Consider the following 20241-nt stretch of genomic DNA (forward strand, 5'->3'; position numbering starts at 1 on the left):
ACTTTGCCGGCAGCTGTCTGTCACGTGCGCAGCCAGCTGACTATCCAACCTAGTTCATCAGTAGTGGAGGGGTTCTTGTCTTGGCGCTGCCGACGAAATTTCCACTGCGCTGGGCAGCTCAGCCCCACCTAAATTTTGTAAACCGATGGTGGCTTGTGAATCTGCTACCTCAACAAACCGACATTCGGACGGATCCAGACAACCGCCAAAATGCCAGCAGCCACAAGGGAAGGAGGAGACAAGCCAGTAACGAAGAGGAAGCGCCCAGAGAATGGCGAACCGTCCAAAAAGCGGAGGAAATCAGGCAAGGGCGTTGACAATGACTTGGCATCGCAAATACAAGTCCTCGAATCCGAGATCCTCGAGTCCAAGAAACACTACAACAACATCGCCACCTTGACCGAAATCGCCGCAAAGCAGGAGGACGATATAGAGGCCGCCCTGGCTGCTGCCGAGGCGCTCGGGCGGGTGTTTGTACGGCTTCTGGTCTCGGGGAGCCTCGTACGGAGGCAGGACGCGTCGGAGAAAGATGCCACCGTCACAGCATGGCTCAGGGATCACTTTGCCGGCTACGAGGCAGTCCTCTTGTCAAAGTTCCAAACCAATGGCCCGGCGCTCAAAGCTCTGATGCTGTCCATGGCTGTCCTCAAGGCAGAGGCGCAGCATTTGGACGGCAGAGACGAAGCAACGTTCCCCCGGAGTTCCTTCAAGAAGATCATCAACGCCCTCATCCAGTCGCCGCTCGAGGAACTGCGGCAAGCATTCTATGACAACTTCATCGCCGAATATGACGATATCAGATTTTACACATTCCAGGCGATTGCGTAGGTCCCCTCCATTAACCATTACAGCCAATTTCGTGCTGACAGTTTACAGCGACATCCTTAGTGAGGAGGGCCAGCCCGAGGACGAGACCTTCCGGAGTAGCGTCTTTGGGCTTTTGCTCCGGATCGAGGACGTGCCGGGATCAAACGAGGAGCTCAGCGATTTCTACGTTGATCCGCCAGCAAAGAAGAAGCACCCGCTTTATCTCCTGTCGCAACACAAGAAGCAGGCGCAGGAGGCGTGGCTAGCGTTCATCAACCTAGGCCTCAGCAAAGGACAGAGGAAGAAGATCCTGCAGATTATGGCCACATCGATTGCCCCTTGGTTCACCAAACCAGAGCTGTTTATGGACTTTCTGACCGACTGCTATAACTCTGGCGGCTCAATATCGCTCCTGGCGCTCTCGGGAGTCTTCTATCTCATCCAGGAGCGCAATCTCGACTACCCCTTGTTTTATAGGAAACTATACTCGCTGCTCGACGCGGATATACTTCACTCAAAACACCGGTCTCGCTTCTTCCGTCTCCTCGACACCTTCTTGTCGTCTTCACATTTGCCTGCCGTACTGGTGGCGAGCTTCATCAAGCGGTTAGCCCGGCTGTCGCTCAATGCGCCCCCGAGCGCGATCGCGGTCATCGTGCCGTGGTACTATAACCTATTCAAGAAGCACCCCCTTTGCACGTTTATGATGCACCGCGTGCCGCGGACAAAGGAGGAGAAGGAGCTGATAGAAAGCGAGGGCGTCCTCGATCCCTTTCTGCCCGACGAGGAAGACCCCATGGAGACGCGCGCACTCGACAGCTGTCTCTGGGAGATTGTGCAGCTGCAGTCGCATTACCATCCCAACATTGCGACCATCGCAAAGATCATCTCGGAGCAGTTCACAAAACAGTCTTACAACCTGGAAGACTTTCTAGACCACTCCTATGGCAGTGTGAGTACCCCTAACAGTGGTTCTTGCGACGCAGCTAAGCTAAGATGACTTTACACAGCTCCTCGAGGCGGAGATGATCAAGAATATCAGGAAACCACCGGTGGTGGAGTTCATGATTCCTAAGCACATCTTTACCGATGTCGGCCCCACGGCGGCGCCCGAGGAGAAGGACAGTCTGCTCGTCAGTCTATGGGACTTTGGGTCCTCGTAAGTTGCAGGTATGGAGATTGAAATTGGCCGTGTTCCGGAGCCTTGCGGTGCACAGGTCCGTGGAAGTGAAAAGTCTCGGAAGCTTGTCTGAGCCTCTGGGCACTTCATGGCTTGCCGTCGGGCGCGTGAGAGCCACATGTTGGACACGACACCCACCCTCCGCGCTTACATAAGAGATTGATATACCACGGCAAATGTCTCGGAGAATAGCGTCCCGTAGGAAAAACCGGGAAATGCCCCTGCCGTATCCATGCTCCTTCGCCTCTCCCAGCCGTTGCTTTCCGAGACCGTGACGGGAAGAAACAAGATCTAGAAGGGAGTTGGCGGAGCGGAAGCGTAACTAGGTATAGCGTCCCCCGATGCTGATCGTATTGGGAAAGGACGTTGTGTTTTTTTTTTTTGGGGGGGGGGGGGGGGGGGGGGGTCTGTGGGCAGAAGCCCCTTACACACATATAAAATGCAGATTTGAATGCGTTGTGCGCGTTATAAGAGATAGATTTAAGAAAAGTAAGGTTCGCTCGGTGCCGAACTGATCAAACAAAAGCATTCGCAGTCCGGACAAGCTTTCCTCGCAGTCCAGGACAAGCTTTTCGTGGGCGAACGCCCGCGCCTCCAGGTTCGTCAAATTTTCCGTCATCGACCCCAATGGCCTTTCATCGGATCATGCAGGCAGTTATTCCTTTGGTATCTAATGACTTGCAGGTCTTTCGTTACATACATTGGGGGGTCCTGGGTCACGACCGAAAAATAAACTGCATCCTGTCCCGAGCAAGACACTGAACTACTCAACGGCAAAACCTTCCTTCCTGAACAAGATACCCAATGGCAAGAGCGTATCTTAAGTAAGTTCCTTCCTGCTCTTTTCCCGAACAAACCTAGGCTGTCACGATGGATTACCGATTCTCTAATAACCGACCAAAGCTTCTGCCAGTTTCCTTTGAATTGTCAACCATCGAACAAACTTCTCAACTCTCTAGATTATCAGAGCATTGGAAATACGCTATTATTCCATCACAACACAGCGCCTGCTGCTATGGATCGCTCACTTCTTTCCATGATGCGTCCACATCTACCACGATCTCTGCTGATACGACCTCCCGTTCCCCGTACGTCGATCCAGAGGTATTCAAGGATTTCCTCGCAAAACCAGAACCGGTCGACCATTACCAATATCGCAGCCCGGCTTGACAGTCACGACACGGGGATCATCAGAACTGAAACAAGAATCGCCAGCATCGAAACCAAACTTGTCAAGCTTAACGACAAGGTTAGAATGCTTAACAACAAGGTTGGATTGCTTAACGACAAACTTTCTGACATCTATAAGATAGTCGCCCAATTCAAGAACGAAATGTCTCCATGGAACCTCTTCTAGTTCAAAAGGCTGGGGTGGATGAATTTGCAATACGCAGCATTACAACAAAATGGGTTGCTGGGGGTATGTATATCTTGGTTCATGCCCCTGCTAACATCCATGTGATTACTTGCCAGCAGATAATAGTACATATACACTGCTGCTTCTTGGTTTTGCAAGCAGCTTGGTAATTGGGAGCATGACGACGACAGTGGCGACGACGGTGGCGACGGCGGTGGCGACGGCGGTGGCGGTGGTGGGGCATAAGTGAGCTGGCTACGGATTCAGCGTGCCGAGTTCAGTGTGGTTAAGGTGACTACCGAGGTGTAGGTATCGTGGCCGGTCCGTGGCCGGTCCGCACATAGCAGCGTAATCGGTATTGATAGCGTAGTCGCCGATTACAAAGACATCTTCCAACAGTCCGCCGCTGGCGGCCGGGGGGCGCCAGCACTGGCGCCAGCAGCTGAATCGTTACCTTCGCTCGAGGTCGTCTGCGCCCGCAGGTACGCGTCAGTAACGAGCCCTCCAGTCCTAGCGTCTATTGCTAAGCGCTGCCCGGCTTTCCCCGTACTGCCGGCAGCGGACAGCGGACAGCGGACAGCTTCTTCCCGGACAGCTTCGCCACCAGCGGGTTCTATATAGGGCCGGTCCTCTAGAACACAAGGCCGGCGCCAACCTCGTCGTCGCCGAGCTCCTGAACCTTGATACGTAGCGCGCCGTGGCGGTTGCCGAGGTCTTCGTCTGCCGGCCGCAGCCGCTCCAGGTGGTGTTCTGTGCGGACGTCGATGCCGTGGCGCGCAAACGTGTCCATGGCGTACTTGACCAGGGCCTGGCCGAACATGGGCAGAACCTTGGGCGTGACGTCGTACACCGTTATGCGCACGAAGCGGAGGAGGTCCGGGTAGAGCCGGGCGAGGCCGTCGTAGATGAGGTCGTGCAGCTCTGCGGCGAACTCGATGCCCGTGGGCCCGCCCTGGCCAGCCGTTGTCCGCTCCGAACGCACATACTCCCGGGCAACAAATCCTCGAGGGCAGGCCGGTCTGCTTTCGGCCTCACTGGCCAGAGTTGGAAGACCTGCTTTTCAAGGACTTCATTACACGAAGGAAAGCACGCTAAATCGTTCGGCTCGGTTGGTTCAGAAGGCGCTCGAAGAAGCTCTATGAGCAATTGTACCCCTGAAGCTATACAACAATTCGGTTTACCAACGGTTGGTAGCGCAACTTCATGAGACGCCGCGTGTTCGGCGTACTACTACGCAGTCTTCCAAGCTCCCTTCAGACTACGTTGACCTCACGAATTCCTTCCTTCGTTATATTCGGAGGGTCTCACAACCTTAACGAGCGGCCTGTCACCCCGCCGCCCTGTAGTGTTGCTTCTGTTTTATCATCGCCTCGAAAATTTCCCTACTTCCAAATCCTCAACGTCGACGAGGCCTCTATGCCCTTTGAGTTCATTGACGATAAAACGTACGATTACAAAGGCAACAAGTCCGTGATCGCGCACTAGGAAAGAAGTGGCTGGGGAAAGCGACAATGCACCTTAATCCCCTACCTTTTCGCTGACGGCAGCCAGCAAATGAAGGCCAAGTTAATCTTCCGTAGCCAGGGTGCAGAGACTAGTTGCAGTTCCAATCAATATTAACTGCTCTACCTCACTTGTTCTGTAGCTTAGTTCGTATGGGGAGTCTGAAGAGGAAGTTGTAGCAGCTGAACTATGATATAGTCCATCTCCTCCGTTTACTACTGGGGCGCGGAAGCCTTTGCCCTTTTTCTTTCGCCCCTATTAGTGGTGGTACTGCCCGTCATTAACGAGGCCGCGCGACGGCGGGGTTACTCGTCCCTCTCAACTTTAAGCGTCTGAGACTACAATATTTGGGGAGAACTATTCTTTATATTAGATAGCTACGTTGGTTGTGTCTAAACCCCCAAGGTTTGTACTAACACCACCTGGTGGCTCCCTTTCGTCCTCCGCCAAAACCGAATTGATTAGTTCCACTATGGATATAATGGATGGGTAAGACTCAAGACGACTACCAAAGGTTATCCGGTTCAGTCTGCTCCGTGGTGGCCAACTGAGCGACCTGATCAGCTCCGTTATCCTCGACACCCCATCCAGTATGCTCCGTGGTGGCCAACTGAGCGACTTGATCAGTTCCGCTATCCTCGACACCCATGGCGACATATTGATCAGCCCGGCTCAAGGTTTTCGTGACGCGGAGAACATCGTCAACGTTGAGATTGTCGTCATTCAGGGAGATGATGCATTAATCGCAGCCCTTATCCATCTGAGGAACGCTAGCGGTGATCGGGCAATGGGAAGTCTTGTGGGTTTTCGACTTGCAAAAAATGCAAATCCGATTGGGACATCCTTTTTTGAGATGACCTGTTTTCCCGCAAGCTGTGCATTTCGCCTCCATACGCAAGGGGCACTCCTGGTTGAAATGACCAGTTTCGTTGCAATGGTGGCACTTCTTTGGAGGATTTTGCGGACAATCGGCGCCTTTATGCCCAAGCTCGTTGCATCTTTTACACGTCATAGGCCGAGCTTCCTTCCCATTCTTTCGACCAGCTTCGTTATCGCGAGCCTCGCAATCCTCGAAAGAATGCTTTGTTTCCTGGAGACACTTGGGGTATTTCTTCTTCGCCGTGCAATCCCATCTTGGCCTTTTTGAGTTTTCGTACACGCGATACAGCATATATCGTTCCCATTGGCATCGTTCCTGCTCGGGTTCAGGGCTCTCAAGTAGCTCGCGAATGCCTTTACCGACGGCGGGAATCGATCTGGACCGACCAAATAATTTTGCATTGTTCCATTATAAAACAACTGGTTGGGAAGCACGTAATGCACCGGTAATGTCATTCTTGACCTGGATTTGGTCTAGGGTAAAAAGAATGTCAAACATCAAGCCCTGTAGACTAGTGACGCGCGAGATAGCCACATAAGTAAGCCCTGAAGAGAAATCCCGCTCAGAGATGTCAAGCACAGCCCTGTTAAACGTAGCTCCCTGTGACTTGTGAACCGTGATGGCGTACGCAATAGTAACCGGGAACTGGCGGCGAGAGTAAGCCGCATTATCGCTCTGGAAGTTCCGGAAGCACTGGAAGATCGGCACTACATTGCTCGGAATAGCCTCGAAGCAAGCTGGGCCGTAATCCTTATCCATCCTGTCAAGTAGGACAAAAGGGAGCTCCGCGGTGAGGGTTTTCCACGTGGGCAGCCTAAGTGACATCATGAATATAGCTCGTAGCCCCGTTAACTAAGCCAACAGAAGTCCAAAAATTCTCTGTCAACATAACCCGGGCACCAATATAAAGGGGGAGAGCGTGGAGGTTGCCCGCATCGCGGACCTCGACCGTAGCCATCGCGGCGGCTCGAGAAATACGCGTCTCTATTGATATATTAGCAGGGATCAATAGATTAATGATCGTGAAGTATTCGGCGTGCCTGTTTATAGCTAGAAAGCGATATATTGTACGTGCGATTGATTGAGGTTATGTTGCGAGGTTGTAGGTGCCGCATGGATCACCAATCGCCGGCTAAACTTCGGGTCTACAGATTTACAGCTTCTTGTGCGAGAAACATTCGGCACCCTCATAGAATACAGCCTCTCTACTCCGTACGCCACCTCCGGCTCGCAAGCTCGCCTACGGTGGCCCCGTTCAGCTGAAAAATTGAAAAATTCCGAGCAACCCGTATCCACGCTACGCCACGCGGCTGCGCCTGCCTTCCACTTACATCAGACACAGGAGGAGTAAAATGTCAATACTGTCCAAAGTGTCGGTGTGTGAAGGAAGAAGCAAGGGTCATGCGGCGAGTTCGACCCCGGCCTTCCCACGGCTGCGTACGTAACAAGCGAAAGAGGGAGTGAGAACGCGAATGAGGAGGACCAAAACGAACTCGTCAAGACATCCAACAGACGATATCAAATTCAAGACGACAGCTAAACCGAGGGTTGAACACACCGTCCACTTGCATGAACATACGTGATTGCCCAGAGCATTCCAGTGTGCACATGAGCCGCAGCGCGTCTAGATCGCCGATTGTGTGTTTCTTGGTAGGTATGGGTGCGAATCGATGTCAGGGGCCAGAGAGATCGATCGCGTGCGGGCGGCATCATCCCGCAAACTAAGCCAAGTCCCAAGTGCTGCTCACCGCTACATTGAAACAACCCCTTCCCCCTGTAATAAACATGGCGGGAATGCGTATTGACAAAAAAATACAGCAAGAGTAAAACCCTCGTCAACCAAAATCCTCATAATAAAAACCTAGGAAAAAAATAACTGTGCAAACGCAGGACTCTTTTCTATGGCTAACCGCCGCAGCAGAAAGAGCATCTTCAGTCCACACCCCACAATAGCAAGCACAACAGCTTATTACACGGTCTCAAAGCCCATGTTCCTGCAGATTGCACCTTGATTGCTGCACCATGCCGGTCAAACAAAGACAGACCGCATCTCGGATTATTAGCTGCAGCTGATATCTAGACTTCTAGGAAACGGCGAGAATGGTTTAAGATACTAGCCGTAAACGAGCAACTTCATATGACAACTCGTCGTGCAATCCTGACATAGTGGGGAGCTCGGTCGCCTCTACGCAAGTATTCCTCTAGGTCTTCTAGCTGGGGGCACAAACTTTGTGATGGAATGTTGGATGGTAGTAGGGTCTGAGAGCCATAGAAACCCGGACGATTTGATACTGCCGAGAGGCCTGTCCCAAGCTTTCATGCCTCTTCACTGCTGCCATTCTCCCATATTGGAAACCCTAGAAGCCTGTATGCCCATGGGGCAAGGTCGCCGGCACCGGCGATATGGAAAACAAGCCGTGACTCAGTCAGGTAGATATCGCCGTCGTCACGATTTTGCCTGGCCGCCTTGGGAAGCCGGCGAGACCGCCGCCTCAGAACTGGGGACGAATGAAAAAGATTTGGTCCAGGTCCCTTGAACGATGCCATCAGAGTAACGTCATCAGACGGCACATGGCATGTGGATATGCTGAAAGACCTTCGAAACGCACTCGTATTGGCAAGTCTTCGCCGTTGGGCAGGAAATCCAACACTTGGTCGATGTGCTTGCAGCCTTCCAAGATCGATCTGACGTGAAAGGATCTCGCCAGATCCACATATTGGGCCTTGATGGCCCCAGGCGTCAAGCCTGCGGTAGTCTCTGCAGGAGACACATGCCGGGCCGGCTGTGGAAGCCGAGCACGTCCTGTCGAGACCTAGCTTAGAGACGATGTGACAGCTCAGGATGAAGGATTGGACACGAGTTCCGAAACTCTGTCCGAGGAAAGTTGGGTGTGCGCCTGGAACCCGACATTGGACCCAACAATAATGTCCGTACGAATAGGACATGAGCAACTGGATATGTGAAATGCAGTTGGAGCTGTTTAGCGTTTCCGCGCGTCCAAAGTCCGGCCCTGAGAACTCTCAGCACTGCGGCGTCGTGGCTAAGTAAAATCCAGGGTCCAATGACTAGCAGGACCAGACGACAGCCTCAACGTAGTGATTGGTAGTTGCCCGCTTTCGCTTCGCGGTTGGGTCCTTCGACGGGCCCGCTTTGAAGCCCCATTCAGCATGTTTGCAATGAGAACGGCGAGCTTCTCTCTCACTCGAATTCGAATCATTAGCAAAAACACCAACAATTATGCCTTGTCATTCTCGTCAAAGAGCCTCGAAAAGCAGACTGGGGGACTGGAGAGCCAGCATGCAAGACAGTAAACGGCGATAGGCTGGGGCACCGCACAAGATACCGAGATGCAAGCTGAGGGGAAAAAGGACAAATGCTGAACTAGAACTCGGTGCAAGTTGATCAACTAGGCAGGTGGACACTTGCTGCGTAAACTTTCCGCTGTGAAGGCTCGACTTGATGCCTGGTGCCGTGCAATCATGGCTGCGCTGAAGACCTTCAGATTAGGGAGCTCGCAGCACCTGAGCCATCGAGGCTCGTAAAGATGCCTTAGGTAGCCTCTGGGCCAGGATCACCGGAAAAAGCTAACGTGGGAGTGCGGCCAGAATATCTCATCCAGATAGGCCACTTCGTGCCTGAGCAAAACAAGAGCAACAAGAGCCGGATAGGGTGCAGTTTACATTCGCACTGACTGCCTCTGGCGGGTTTTGCTTTCAGATTCGGTAGTGAAGATGGTTCGCCGACGGGTCGAGATCCGGCAGACGCGTTCCTTCGCGTGTTAGAGCAGAAACACACCGACTATTTTGTGTTGGGTAGAAATGGACGTTGCGCTTTTGTTTGGGTCGACATGCCATGGCGCGGGCCTCTGGATATGCGGCCACGGGCACGCTGAGTATGGGCGGGCAGCTTCAGGCTGCATCTTGACTGGCCAGGAGCTCGCGGAAGCTCCGTTAAGTCCACGATGGTGGGGCTCGCTGAACCGTTGACACGCGCTGCAACCAGCCACCGCATTTTTAGCTGAGGTATTCTTTCCTTTCCTGCTTGATTGGAAGCTAGGCAGGCGCGAGTGAGCATGTCGTCTTGTCTGGGGTAAGGAGGCACAGGCGCCCAATTCCGCAGTCGCGCCTGGATTGACCATCTACAATTAAAGGAGTCGAGAGAAGAGGCTGACGTTTGAATTTGTGGGCGGCGATGCTGTCTTGCGGCGAGCAGCGTCCAGGGAAGGGGAAGGGGTGGAAGGAGGGGAGGGGGGATGACACAAGGAAGGCGCAGACAGACTTGACAACAGGATCCGGGTTCTGGAAGCCGTCCTCGAAGCAGGGCGCGGGCACAGAACAGCAAGAAGGGAAGGCGAGGGCCCGTCATGTGACCGCGCCGTTAGGCGTTGGCTGGGGGTGCTACCAGATCGTTAGCAACTACATTCTCGGGACTAGAGTGAATGGGTGGCACAAGCTCGAGACAGCGACAGCCCGGCTTGAAGAATCCGGGATGAGCTTTGGAGGCTGGTGGGGTCGTTGGGAATGTTGGGGTCGCGGGGATTGGAGCATGCCGCCATTAGCACTCAACCGTGATTCGTACCTTCCTGCTGCCGAAGACGAGACAGCCGGTGATTGGGACGGGGGAGCCATCACGGCATCCCGCAAGACGCATTCAGCCATCCGTTGCTGCAGCTGCAACTTGCGACTGGACGGTCTTGCCAATCGTGGACACACCAGCTGATGGCACCACCGGAACAGAAAGTTGCCCCCTTCGTTCGCCCTGCTTTTGGCACCGAGGTTACTGGAGGCACACGCAGTCACACACACATGCCCAGAATCGCTCCAAGCTCTTGTCTCTTTCCCTAGTTGGACGTTGATGTCGATGTCGATGATACCGATGCTGGTGCCGTATACGATGACGAAAACCCGTTCGCAGGATGCCTAGCCTGGCGTGCTCAGACGAGGTGGTGCCATGGCTTGCTATTACCTTACTTGGGCCATCTGAAGCTGCAACGATACGGGCCATAACTTGCTTAGACTTGAAGAACATCTCACGTTATCTGCCGAGAGCACCCGAACGGAAGTCGGAAAGCCTGCCCAGATCGAACCCCGGATCGGGGCCTGCCCATCTGCGCCGTCCGGCCTGTTAGGTTCTCGGTTCTTCTGATGATTGAGGACGTCTCCGTTCTATTCGCCAGAGACAAGCCAGAACAGAACCCACAGCCGTGAATGGCTGTTCGTTCGTATTTGCTGAGGAAACAAAACAAGCAGCCGTCGTTGAAACTTCTTGAACTTGAGCAGCGCCTCTCGCTAGATCGTGTCTTACCTATTCCGGTTTCTTGGACGCAGCGCGGGCTTTTCCTTCAGTCACCCCACAGCCGACAGGTCCTCGCTCCTAGCAAGCGACTCGTCGTCCTTGGCGACCCGGGAAAAGGCGCCAAAAAAAAAACGGGGGTTCTCACGGGGGCGCCCAGTGTCCACGGTCCAGGCGAAACCCTGGCGAACCCTGGCAAGCTTCTCGGCTCTTCTAATCGGGTGTGGAAGCGGCTGCACGCCTATGGCATGCCACTGGACTGGAGCGGGCTTTGGGTATCGATGCCCGTAAGGCCATTTCTGCCCAACCTGAGCCAGGGCGGTCGCTCCACCACCATTCGTTACCTCCAACCCAATCACGGGGGCATCCATCGTCGCTTGAGTTGCTTCCAGTTGCAGTCCAGTCCAAGTCCATGCTGCTTTTTGTGAGCTGCCCAGTGCCCGCCCAGGCTTTCCAGCTGCCCCTGTTGGTACTGCACATAGGGGCTCCTCCTGTTCTCTCTCTTCTCCTCTCCTCTGGTCTCCTCTCTGGATGGTCGAGCCTCTCCGGGCGCCTCAGGGCTGTCCCTCTGGGACCGCGCCCCCCGTTGCTGCATCCTCCGGCTTGGGAGAGGCACGTTGGGCGAGGGCAGCAGAAGGCCCGCAACCCACACCCTGTAGCGATCTCTGATTCGATCTCGGATCTACTGCCATGGCTTTCCTGGGCCGTCTCCGCTCTGCCATTCCCAGCGTGCACGCCCCCGCGCAGCCAGAAACTGGCGTATGCCTCATTGGGACGTCGTCTGTGGCTCCGGCTTGTTCTCAACCTGTCAAGCTGTCAGTCAGTCTGCGCCGGGCAGTAGCCCTCGTCTCTCATCTCGTCTCATTTCGTTATGCCAGAACCACTCAGGAGAAGTACATACACAGTAACTACCTTACCTACCTTGCCCAACATAGCTTCCATCAGGGACCCTGTAGTTGAAGTGGAGTATGTATGGACGTACATTCGAGAGACCCAAGACCAGGGCTTGACGGAGACAGGGCCAGAACAGCTCTCCCGCGAGTCTCCCGCGAGTCTCCCGCTGCCGTGCTGCATGTACCGCTGCTGTCGCGGAAGGTCTCTCAACAGACTAGAGGCGAAGGGCGAACGGGCGAGAGCGATAGAGCAATGGTTGCTTGTCTGTCTGTCTGTCTGTCTGTGACTCTGTTCGATAGTCGCCCCCCCCCGCCCGACGCCCATTGCCCACGGCGTCGACGACGTGCCCAATCCCGACTCAAGCGTCTATTTGGCCGTCCTGTCCTGTAGCTCTGCCCGCAAGGCCTGGGCTCTCCGGGGCTCTCTCCAGCCGTCCAACTCTAACTAGCTTGAGGTAGCTCCGTTCGTCGCCGCCTGCTAAGGTACTGCTCGGGTGTCTTCGCAAGTACTTTGGCACCCCGGTCCCGTCAATCGGATCTCTGGTCGCACTCCCCTCCCAGCCCTGAAGGTCCCCCCACCCCCTCTCTAGAGAGTCTCCTCATCCACAGCTTCGCGCGCAAACCAGGTCCTCCGCAACATGCCCTCGAGGTACACAGGCCCGCTGCAATTCCAGGCTCTTCGCTCTCTACAATTGGGCTGGCGGTACGTACCAGAGACAGACGACTGCTGCTACCCTGCTTCCTGCTTCGCGACGAGACTCTTGGTTCTCCGGCCTGACCACCCTCTAGCTCCAGTTGCAGTCCAAAACATACAAGAGCCGGACCACCCCTTCGGCACCCCTCCACAATTGTTGTCATTGACTCTGTACAGTATCATCTTCGCAACTGTTTCTCAACCGAGTGTTTTATCATCACCATTATTGTTATTGCGTTGCGAGGTGCTTGAAACAGCCCCCGTCTTCTTGCTCTTCAACAGTAGTTGCCGATATTCACTCAAGCACACACCACACGAACATCCCTCTCTCGCCGACTCTCACCCACAGCACCCCCATTCTTCAACCAACTCCACGAAATCCCGCCTCTGGTCTGATACCCCTCTTTCCAAAGACGGCAGCGCAGTGCGACTTACACCAAAAACGAACGTGAGTGTCACTTTCTCCCACCTTTTCTCACTCTCACGCACATTCTCTCTCTCGCTCTCTCTTTTATATGCCCCCCCCCCGCCTTTTCACCCCCAGCTTTCCTCCAACCAGCCTCTTATCAACCCGCATTATCCTCCAATTCTTCAACTAAACTACCTCTTCCTTCCCCCCCCATACCTTAACTCCCCTCACTCTCCTACTCCGCCTCTTCCTGCGGGCTTTTATGTTTTTCTCCAACATCGCCGCATTACCCACAATCCCAAGTCTTGAGAGAGAGACATAAACGGGTCTAGGCTATATCTGCGCTCTTGGGCACCCATGCTTTCGCGAAAAGCATCCCCTGCCCACTCTACCCCGGCTACTCCAAAAATAAAGCGGTGTCTTTGAAGGCCTTGCCCTCACCGCTCCATCAGCCAAGCTGCCCAACAACCACTAACACAGTCGGCCATATATTAGACTGTCCGCACACTTTTGCAACCCGGTACTTTGCATCTTGCAGTACCTTTTCTGCCCGGAAGCAAATTCCAGCACACGCTTACACACGCACATACTCACACGCAGTGGCCCGCCATGGTCTCAGCGTTCCAAATGCAGTCCTTCTACAGGGCGCCGTTAACGGTCGACACCACTCACGCTCAAAAGTTCTTCGATGAGGAGGATGCGAGCATATTAGACGAGAACATTCTCGACCAGAACGGGCTTGACTCGGGCTTGGAGATGTCGCCGCCGATGGTAGAAAGCAGGAGAGATTCCTTTGCGGTCTCGTCGGCACTCTTCTCACCAAAGACGGAGGATTGGCAGTCTGTAGAGATGCAGTCTGTCCCGTCAAACAACCCGTTCCTCGACCAACACAGCAACAACAACCCCTTCCTACGGATGGATCAGAACCAGCAGGCGGCATATCAAAGCCACACCTGGCCCATGACCAGCTCTGGGTCCGTAACACCCCTACAGACATTCGACGGGCTACCGGCCGAGTACGACAACGGCGTCTCGCTCTTCCACAGGCCAGTCACCATTCAAGCCCAGACCCCCTTCAGCAACCCCAGCAACCAGGTCGCCATGTTCCAGCAGCTCGGGCACTCGCAGTCAATACCCACGTCACCGCAAAAGGACCACTGGATGAGCCAGGAGCTGAAGAACCAGGCCATGGCAAAGCGGCCCCGGCCTACGAGCCCCTTGATCCGGTCGCACAACGACCTGCGCAGGGGTGACGGCATCCGCAAAAAGAATGCCCGCTTCGATATTCCGGCCGAGCGAAATCTCAGCAACATCGATCACCTGATCTCGCAGTCGACCGACGAACAGGAGATCAAGGAGCTGAAGCAGCAAAAACGCCTTTTGCGCAACAGACAAGCAGCGTGAGTACTTATTCCTCTACTTCGCACAACGTTTACCACACTGACAAGCCCCCTAGCCTTGACTCGAGACAACGCAAGAAGCAGCACACGGAGCGGCTCGAGGACGAGAAGAAGCAATACAGCGAGGTCATCACCAACTTGGAGGACACCATCACCAAGCTCCAGGACGACATGGAGCAGCTTCTCCGCGAGAAGCAGAACTACCAGGTCTACGTCGACGACCTGAAGAGGGAGCAGGAGGAGATGATTGGCAGGCACACCATCGAAACGGGCGAGCTCCGTAAGAAGATCAGCGTCCTGACCAACCACGTGCAGGCCCTTGAGGGTGCCGCCATGACGACGCCGCCGACGGCTCAGAATGCGTCTGGTTTCTCCAGCTCCTTCGGAGAGATGGAGGGCATTATTGACGGCTCCTGGGAGAACATGCACATGTTTGGCGAGTATCCCTTGGACCAAACTACCGAGGTCAAGCCGGAGATGCAGATCGTTCCCGCCAAGAAGCCCGAGGTTGCCTTGCCGGCCGAGTCCGAGAAGCCCGCCCAGCAGGGCGGCCTCTTGTTCATGCTCTTCCTCGTCGGCGCCTTTGTGCTCTCGAGCCGATCTACGCCGAGCATCCCTCGCGTCTCGGAGGATGTCCGCGCCGCGTCGGCCACTCTGCTGGAGAGCGTGCTCAAGGATGCCGGCGTCCCCCAGGCCGCTCCCAGCATGGACGCGATGGCCCCACGGCCGTCGGGAAACAGCTGGACACAGTCTTCCGGGTCGTCGCTGCCCATTGCCGCTCCGGTGATGGATAGCGTTGCCCCGTCAATGCTTGGCGATATAGCCGACGCCCTAACCCAGCCGACGGAGCGCCAGACCAACGAGCAGCTCTTCTCGCTGTCGGCTGCGCAATATAACGGCTTGAGCTCGCAAGATTTCCTGCAAAACGCTCCGGCCGAAAGGTCGACGAGCCAGGGCAGACGGAATCTTGCCGAGGCTCTCGCTAACATGCGCAGCTCGAACAAGCAGTCAGCTGCCGAGGTCTACACGCGCTCGCTGCTCTGGGACCAGATCCCGGGCGACGTGGTGCGGAGCTTCGCCAAGATGGTAGCCGAGTGCAGCACACAAGGGGCTGCTGGCGGCGACGACAACACGTAATTGACGACTTTATGACTAAACGAAACACCTACGATCACGACCACGAACACACACGAACGAATCACACATTATGGCCCACGCACACAACTCCACCACTCCGAAGCGCTCCTTTTCCTTGGTATCCTAGTGTTTCCGGCTCGCAAGCTTTCTTTTGCCCACATACACTTCACCCGCTCCCGCGACACACTCAGACATCCGCTGCTCACGCGCCGAAAGTTGATCACTTCTTGCGATCCTGTACACGACAGGGCACCTTCCTTATCTCTCTAGCTTGATTTTTATTGCTTTTTTGATATTTGATTTGAGATACTTAGCAGGCGAGCGAGCATTTGAAATTTGTCAAACATTTCTTTTATATTAATTGTCATATGTTTTTTTTCCTAATTTCCTTGGCGCAATCATATGATGTCTTTCTTGAGCAAAGCCTTGCCGCGAGGTCGGAGGGCAGGTTACATACGGTGGTTCCGGGCCGACTCTTCTCTTTTCTTCCAAGGACGATGGCTTTTTAACGATCCCGTCCTGTTTTCCTTTTTGGGTTTATTTCTTGTACACCGAAGCGGCAAAATCAGGCACAAGCTGTGATTGAAAGAGAGCCAGTCTCACGCGGGCAGACAGACCGACGCATCACAGATTGGAATATGGGAAGCATTGGAAAGGAACGGTTGGATCCGGGGGTCGACTTATTTGCATGCAACATGCGCGCCAGAAGTACCTCCTTTTCGCAGGGAACAGCAGCCCAAGCGACACAGAGGAGCCGGATGGCTGCGAGTTTGCAAAACCCACATGTCTGACGACGAATTTCCTTTGTCCCTTTTTTCCTACCTACCTACCTACCTACCTAACTCATTTGAGGAGGATTCCTTTTGTCAATCACGAAAAGCGGCATAGCCTGGATGGAGGAACTACCAAGTCTTTGCAAATTCACCTTGCGGGGGGAGGCTTTTGGAAGACGGTACTGTTTTGGTCTTCTGCGCGCATAGCGAGACGGGGGCACTCATTCTCTTTTCAACGAACGAAGCAATGACGCCAGATGAACTAGCAACAATATATGATTTATTGGGGGGCTTCTTTTTTGCTTTTGGAAGGCTGCTTCTGTTTGGAGCTTTCCCTTTCGTCTCTCGCCGACAGGATAGGAGACTGAAGGGCAAAACTTCCCCCCCAACGCCACAAAAAAAACTTTCCCTGAACATATTTGTTACCAACTTCTTGTAACTATCGTGGACACTTTTTTTTTTAGTTAGGCAGTTTGGCAAATATGCTTTCTACCTCTCCAACACGAGACCGTTTTTGCAAGTGACCCGACTACGTGACGTGCTAGAATACAATGAAGATAATGCAGAGTAAAAAGAAGAGGTCTGAAACAGACAGGGCTGATGTCAAAAAGGAACCAGGTGGATACGTATGGTGGCAGGCAATCAATGACATGGAAACAACGTACGTACGTACGTATTAACCGCGATCCGGGCAAGTGGTAGCCAGAGCTGAGACATTGGACTCGTGCATATGCCGGGTGCGGTGTGTGGTGTGTGAGGGTGGAAGGGGGGGGGACAGAGAAAGGAGAAAAAGGCGCGAGATCATGTTACTGCTGTTCTTCCCGCCCCCACCTCTGAGCCCCGAGGATGCTACATCAGCTAGACAGATGGACAGACAGGCAGTTGGCCAGGACAGGTCAGTTGGCAAGGCTATCTATCTGTCTGTCTCTGTTTCTCCCAGCATGAGAGACGGGATATTATTGTTCTGTTATATTCATACATGCCCCGGATCAAATCTCTGTCTGGTTGCCTCTCTCTGTCTCGTCTACCAGGTAAGGTGAGGTATATAAGGTATTTACTTGGTAAGGTGCGTAGGAAAGTGCTCGGGTATAGATGGGGAACAACTGCTCCGACTGTTCTGGAAACGGCCCTGGACGCCTGCCTGCCTGCCTGCCTGCCTGCCTGCCTGTATGTATGTACAAAGAGTTCACGAGACAAGCGAACGTAGTGTTCTTGACATTTTCATTAAACCCCATCCGCGTGGACAGTCTTGGATCAGTAGGGCAGAGAAACGCAACTGCCGGCCCTCGTCTCGTTCAGCTGGGAGCCTTGGTAGGTCTCCGAGGTAGCCGAACGCAACCTCCCCCCCCTCCCTTCCCTCGGGCCTGTCAGCAAGCAGGAAATCCGGGGAAGATTTAATAATTGTCTTTTTTGTGAGAGGTCGGTTTTCGGGGGGGCGGGGGCACTTGCCCCAGTGCAGCTGCAGCTAGTCTTCTGTTCGGTTCGTTGGCGTGAGAGAAAGTGTGTGTGGGAACCCCAACGACGCACGCGGTAGGGAGAAAGAGAAGAACGCTGACGTGGGGTGCATGCAGACTATTAAAAGAAAGAAAAAATCCAAGACTCTAGAGGTGGTTTTTCTGCGGGAGCTGACTGGTCGGTTTCCTTGCTATTTAACCAGAGCGGGCGGGAAAATGAACAAGAGACGACAAGGCTCCTTCCCAGGCCATTGGGCAGCAACGGGTCGATTGGCTGCGAGGGCTGCCCACCTTCTCCCTCTTTCTGTGTTGGAGGCCGGCCGGCATGCAGAAATGGGCATGCCATGCCTAGCTGCATGAGACATACTTGAGAGTCTGCAGCTGGGTCTTACCGTGGATTTGCACTGTGCACTGTGCATTCTTGTATTGATGCTGGTGTTGATGTTGATTTTTGTTTGTTTGTTGAGCCCCCCCTTTTTCCCCTGCCGAAAGTCGTTGCTGTCCTGGAATATCCTCTCCCGACCAGACCACCTCAACCTGCATGGCCCCGAGAGTAAAAGCCCTTTGCGCTACACAGCATATGCTTCGACCAACAGTCCAAGAAATGAAATAGTATTTGAATGCATGCGTGCATGCTCAACGGCGTCGCTGCAGCACTTGTTGCACAGGCACTCCTGTCGTGCTCGCTCGCCATGGCTACACAGGCCTTCTCCCGGCCCTGCCAAGTCAGGCCACCGTGGTTGACACCGGCAAGACTTGATGCCCCTGAATAGTCCCGACTGCGCAACCGACGGGCTGTGCGATGGACAGGCTTTTGGTTTTGCTGCTGCTAGAATCTAGAATTCCCCTAAAGGCCCACGCCTGTGTCTCCTCGTCCTGCACTTCCAGTGCTCGCATGTCCGGAGCCCGCCCGTCCGTGTGTGTGTGTGTGTGTGTGCATGTGTGCCATGTGTGACGGGAGCGACACACGGCTGTCGTCCATGGCACCATATGGCGGGTGTTTCCCCGCGACACAGCCCAGCCCGACGCTCCCGAGACAAGACCAATACGAGGCAAACAAACCGTCGGCCCTGTACTGTATTGACCTAGACTGCAGCTTGGCTTGCCTCGTGTTACCAAAGGGTCTTGGCCGGCGTTGAAACAGAAGGAGAAAGTGAGAGCGGCAGCATTTTGACGTCCTCTCTACTCCCCAGCGACCACAGCTAGTGCGTCCTTTGCAGCTACCTACCACTGGCACTGGCGGATAGGCGGTGCTTCCGTGGACAAAGTGAGGCTCGGTGTTCCAAAGTGGCATCCTGTGCTTCACGACGGGCAGTCGTACGGCCCCCAAGAAAAGACGGATTGTTTCGGTGAATGGGAAACATTGTGCCCCCGTGAGTAGCGCTACAACCGCGCGTCTCGAGACGTTGCGCCACCTCGGCACTGGAGGGGGGCTCTGCCAGCATCCCACACCAAACGGGCAGCCGCTGGCTAGTGTGCTATTGTAGATCAATCAATGTTTTGTTTACCTCTCGAGGGGGTTATGTACGTGAGTGGCGAGAGCCCTCGGCCAAACAAGCATGTGCTTAAAACAAGGAAAAGGGGGGGATGGCAACTATTCGTTTGCCTCCCTCCTCCAAGATCCATCCAACACACACCATACAACCAAAACCCAACTGCAACCCCTTCAAGAGAGCAACGATCGAGACCACCGATACAAAAAAACAGTGGGAAAGCTGCACACATTTGCCAATCATCGGAGCCTCTCGGGTGGGTGGTGCAAGGGCAGCTATCTCTGAAAGAAGGCCCAGACGTCTGTCTGTCTGTCTAGACCCAAGACAGGGAAAGTATCACCATTGTACAGTCGTCGTCCCCTGGTTCCGCACAAGTACCCCCCGAGTATCCGACCATTATTTGCCTCTCCCAGCGCGAACGGAGCCAGCTTGAGAAAAGAGAGCGTCAAGACCAATCTTATATCAAAAGCACCATTTGCATGTGTCTGTCATCCATCCATCCATCGACATTGTAGTCTAACGTGCCTACCTACCTACCCTATCGGAAAGACACCACCATTCCACTCGCGGACAAGATTCGATGTGTATGCATTGGGGGCATGAGGATGCTACCACTCTCAAAAGGTCCAGACCGTAAAGTTCTGGCTAGAAGGTGGACAGGCAGATCCCAGTGGCAAGCAAGCCCGGTTCGGGTGATAATGAAAGCATGCACTGCTGCCGACGTCATGACCCAATGATTGCCGGACGTACGTAGCATGAATACCGGCTGAGGAAGAGGCAGGGAGGCCATGCAGGTAGGTAGAAAGACTGGCAGATAGATGGATAGATGAATAGATAGACAGACATGATGTGACATGACACAGATAGGCAGACATAAAACACACAAACAGACAGAGAGAGGCAGCGATACACATCATGCAGACAACAGACGACCGTAATCCAAGACGGAACGAAAGAAAAAAGAGACG

The 20241-nt window shown here is 54.1% G+C and overlaps 8 protein-coding genes across 8 annotated transcripts; 6 read left to right on the forward strand and 2 right to left on the reverse strand.

Moving 5' to 3' along the window:
- The first annotated feature begins 112 nt into the window (after nucleotides 1-112).
- Nucleotides 113-2334, forward strand: B0T26DRAFT_708006 (CBF/Mak21 family-domain-containing protein). The gene is made up of 3 exons (XM_060441880.1): nucleotides 113-824; nucleotides 877-1759; nucleotides 1818-2334. Exons 1-3 carry the CDS (start codon nucleotides 211-213, stop codon nucleotides 1968-1970), a joined length of 1650 nt encoding a protein of 549 aa, XP_060295793.1. The 5' UTR covers nucleotides 113-210; the 3' UTR covers nucleotides 1971-2334.
- A 444-nt stretch (nucleotides 2335-2778) lies between these two features.
- Nucleotides 2779-3384, forward strand: B0T26DRAFT_273758 (uncharacterized protein). Its single transcript, XM_060434116.1, has 2 exons — nucleotides 2779-2811; nucleotides 2947-3384. The coding sequence occupies exon 2, from the start codon at nucleotides 3003-3005 to the stop codon at nucleotides 3342-3344; it is 342 nt and encodes a 113-aa protein (XP_060295794.1). The 5' UTR covers nucleotides 2779-2811; nucleotides 2947-3002; the 3' UTR covers nucleotides 3345-3384.
- A 591-nt stretch (nucleotides 3385-3975) lies between these two features.
- Nucleotides 3976-4296, reverse strand: B0T26DRAFT_645222 (uncharacterized protein; the record flags this gene model as incomplete). The annotated part of the gene is made up of 1 exon (XM_060437695.1): nucleotides 3976-4296. A coding segment is annotated over one exon (321 nt), but the record flags the coding sequence as incomplete, so codon positions are not given.
- Nucleotides 4297-4963: 667 nt separating this feature from the next.
- B0T26DRAFT_273835 (uncharacterized protein) lies at nucleotides 4964-6065 on the forward strand. Its single transcript, XM_060434117.1, has one exon. The coding sequence runs from the start codon at nucleotides 5440-5442 to the stop codon at nucleotides 5992-5994; it is 555 nt and encodes a 184-aa protein (XP_060295796.1). The 5' UTR covers nucleotides 4964-5439; the 3' UTR covers nucleotides 5995-6065.
- Nucleotides 6066-11125: 5060 nt separating this feature from the next.
- On the reverse strand, nucleotides 11126-12394 carry B0T26DRAFT_274042 (uncharacterized protein). The gene is made up of 2 exons (XM_060434120.1): nucleotides 11922-12394; nucleotides 11126-11825 (listed from the first exon to the last, which is right to left on the reverse strand). Exons 1-2 carry the CDS (start codon nucleotides 12236-12238, stop codon nucleotides 11234-11236), a joined length of 909 nt encoding a protein of 302 aa, XP_060295797.1. The 5' UTR covers nucleotides 12239-12394; the 3' UTR covers nucleotides 11126-11233.
- Nucleotides 12395-13475, forward strand: B0T26DRAFT_273933 (uncharacterized protein). Its single transcript, XM_060434119.1, has one exon. It carries the CDS (start codon nucleotides 12552-12554, stop codon nucleotides 13323-13325), a length of 774 nt encoding a protein of 257 aa, XP_060295798.1. The 5' UTR covers nucleotides 12395-12551; the 3' UTR covers nucleotides 13326-13475.
- Nucleotides 13476-13625: 150 nt separating this feature from the next.
- On the forward strand, nucleotides 13626-15553 carry B0T26DRAFT_675389 (uncharacterized protein; the record flags this gene model as incomplete). Its single annotated transcript, XM_060439824.1, has 2 exons — nucleotides 13626-14416; nucleotides 14473-15553. The coding sequence occupies 2 exons, from the start codon at nucleotides 13626-13628 to the stop codon at nucleotides 15551-15553; spliced, it is 1872 nt and encodes a 623-aa protein (XP_060295799.1).
- Nucleotides 15554-17072: 1519 nt separating this feature from the next.
- On the forward strand, nucleotides 17073-17846 carry B0T26DRAFT_708021 (uncharacterized protein; the record flags this gene model as incomplete). The annotated part of the gene is made up of 1 exon (XM_060441881.1): nucleotides 17073-17846. A coding segment is annotated over exon 1 (232 nt), but the record flags the coding sequence as incomplete, so codon positions are not given.
- Nucleotides 17847-20241: the final 2395 nt, after the last annotated feature.

Source organism: Lasiosphaeria miniovina, assembly GCF_030549165.1.
Source record: "Lasiosphaeria miniovina strain SMH2392-1A chromosome Unknown B0T26scaffold_4, whole genome shotgun sequence".
Taxonomy (NCBI): domain Eukaryota; kingdom Fungi; phylum Ascomycota; class Sordariomycetes; order Sordariales; family Lasiosphaeriaceae; genus Lasiosphaeria; species Lasiosphaeria miniovina.

Excerpts from the sequence above, each read along its gene's own strand:
- B0T26DRAFT_273933 (XM_060434119.1), top strand. The coding sequence starts at position 12,552 with ATGCCCTCGAGGTACACAGGCCCGCTGCAATTCCAGGCTCTTCGCTCT.
- B0T26DRAFT_708006 (XM_060441880.1), top strand. The coding sequence starts at position 211 with ATGCCAGCAGCCACAAGGGAAGGAGGAGACAAGCCAGTAACGAAGAGG. Across the intron at positions 825-876 it reads TACACATTCCAGGCGATTGC|CGACATCCTTAGTGAGGAGG; the intron begins GTAGGTCCCCTC and ends GACAGTTTACAG. Across the intron at positions 1,760-1,817 it reads TAGACCACTCCTATGGCAGT|CTCCTCGAGGCGGAGATGAT; the intron begins GTGAGTACCCCT and ends GACTTTACACAG.
- B0T26DRAFT_274042 (XM_060434120.1), bottom strand. The coding sequence starts at position 12,238 with ATGGGCGTCGGGCGGGGGGGGGCGACTATCGAACAGAGTCACAGACAG. Across the intron at positions 11,826-11,921 it reads GTAGGTAAGGTAGTTACTGT|GTTGAGAACAAGCCGGAGCC; the intron begins GTATGTACTTCT and ends ACAGCTTGACAG.
- B0T26DRAFT_273835 (XM_060434117.1), top strand. The coding sequence starts at position 5,440 with ATGCTCCGTGGTGGCCAACTGAGCGACTTGATCAGTTCCGCTATCCTC.
- B0T26DRAFT_273758 (XM_060434116.1), top strand. The coding sequence starts at position 3,003 with ATGGATCGCTCACTTCTTTCCATGATGCGTCCACATCTACCACGATCT.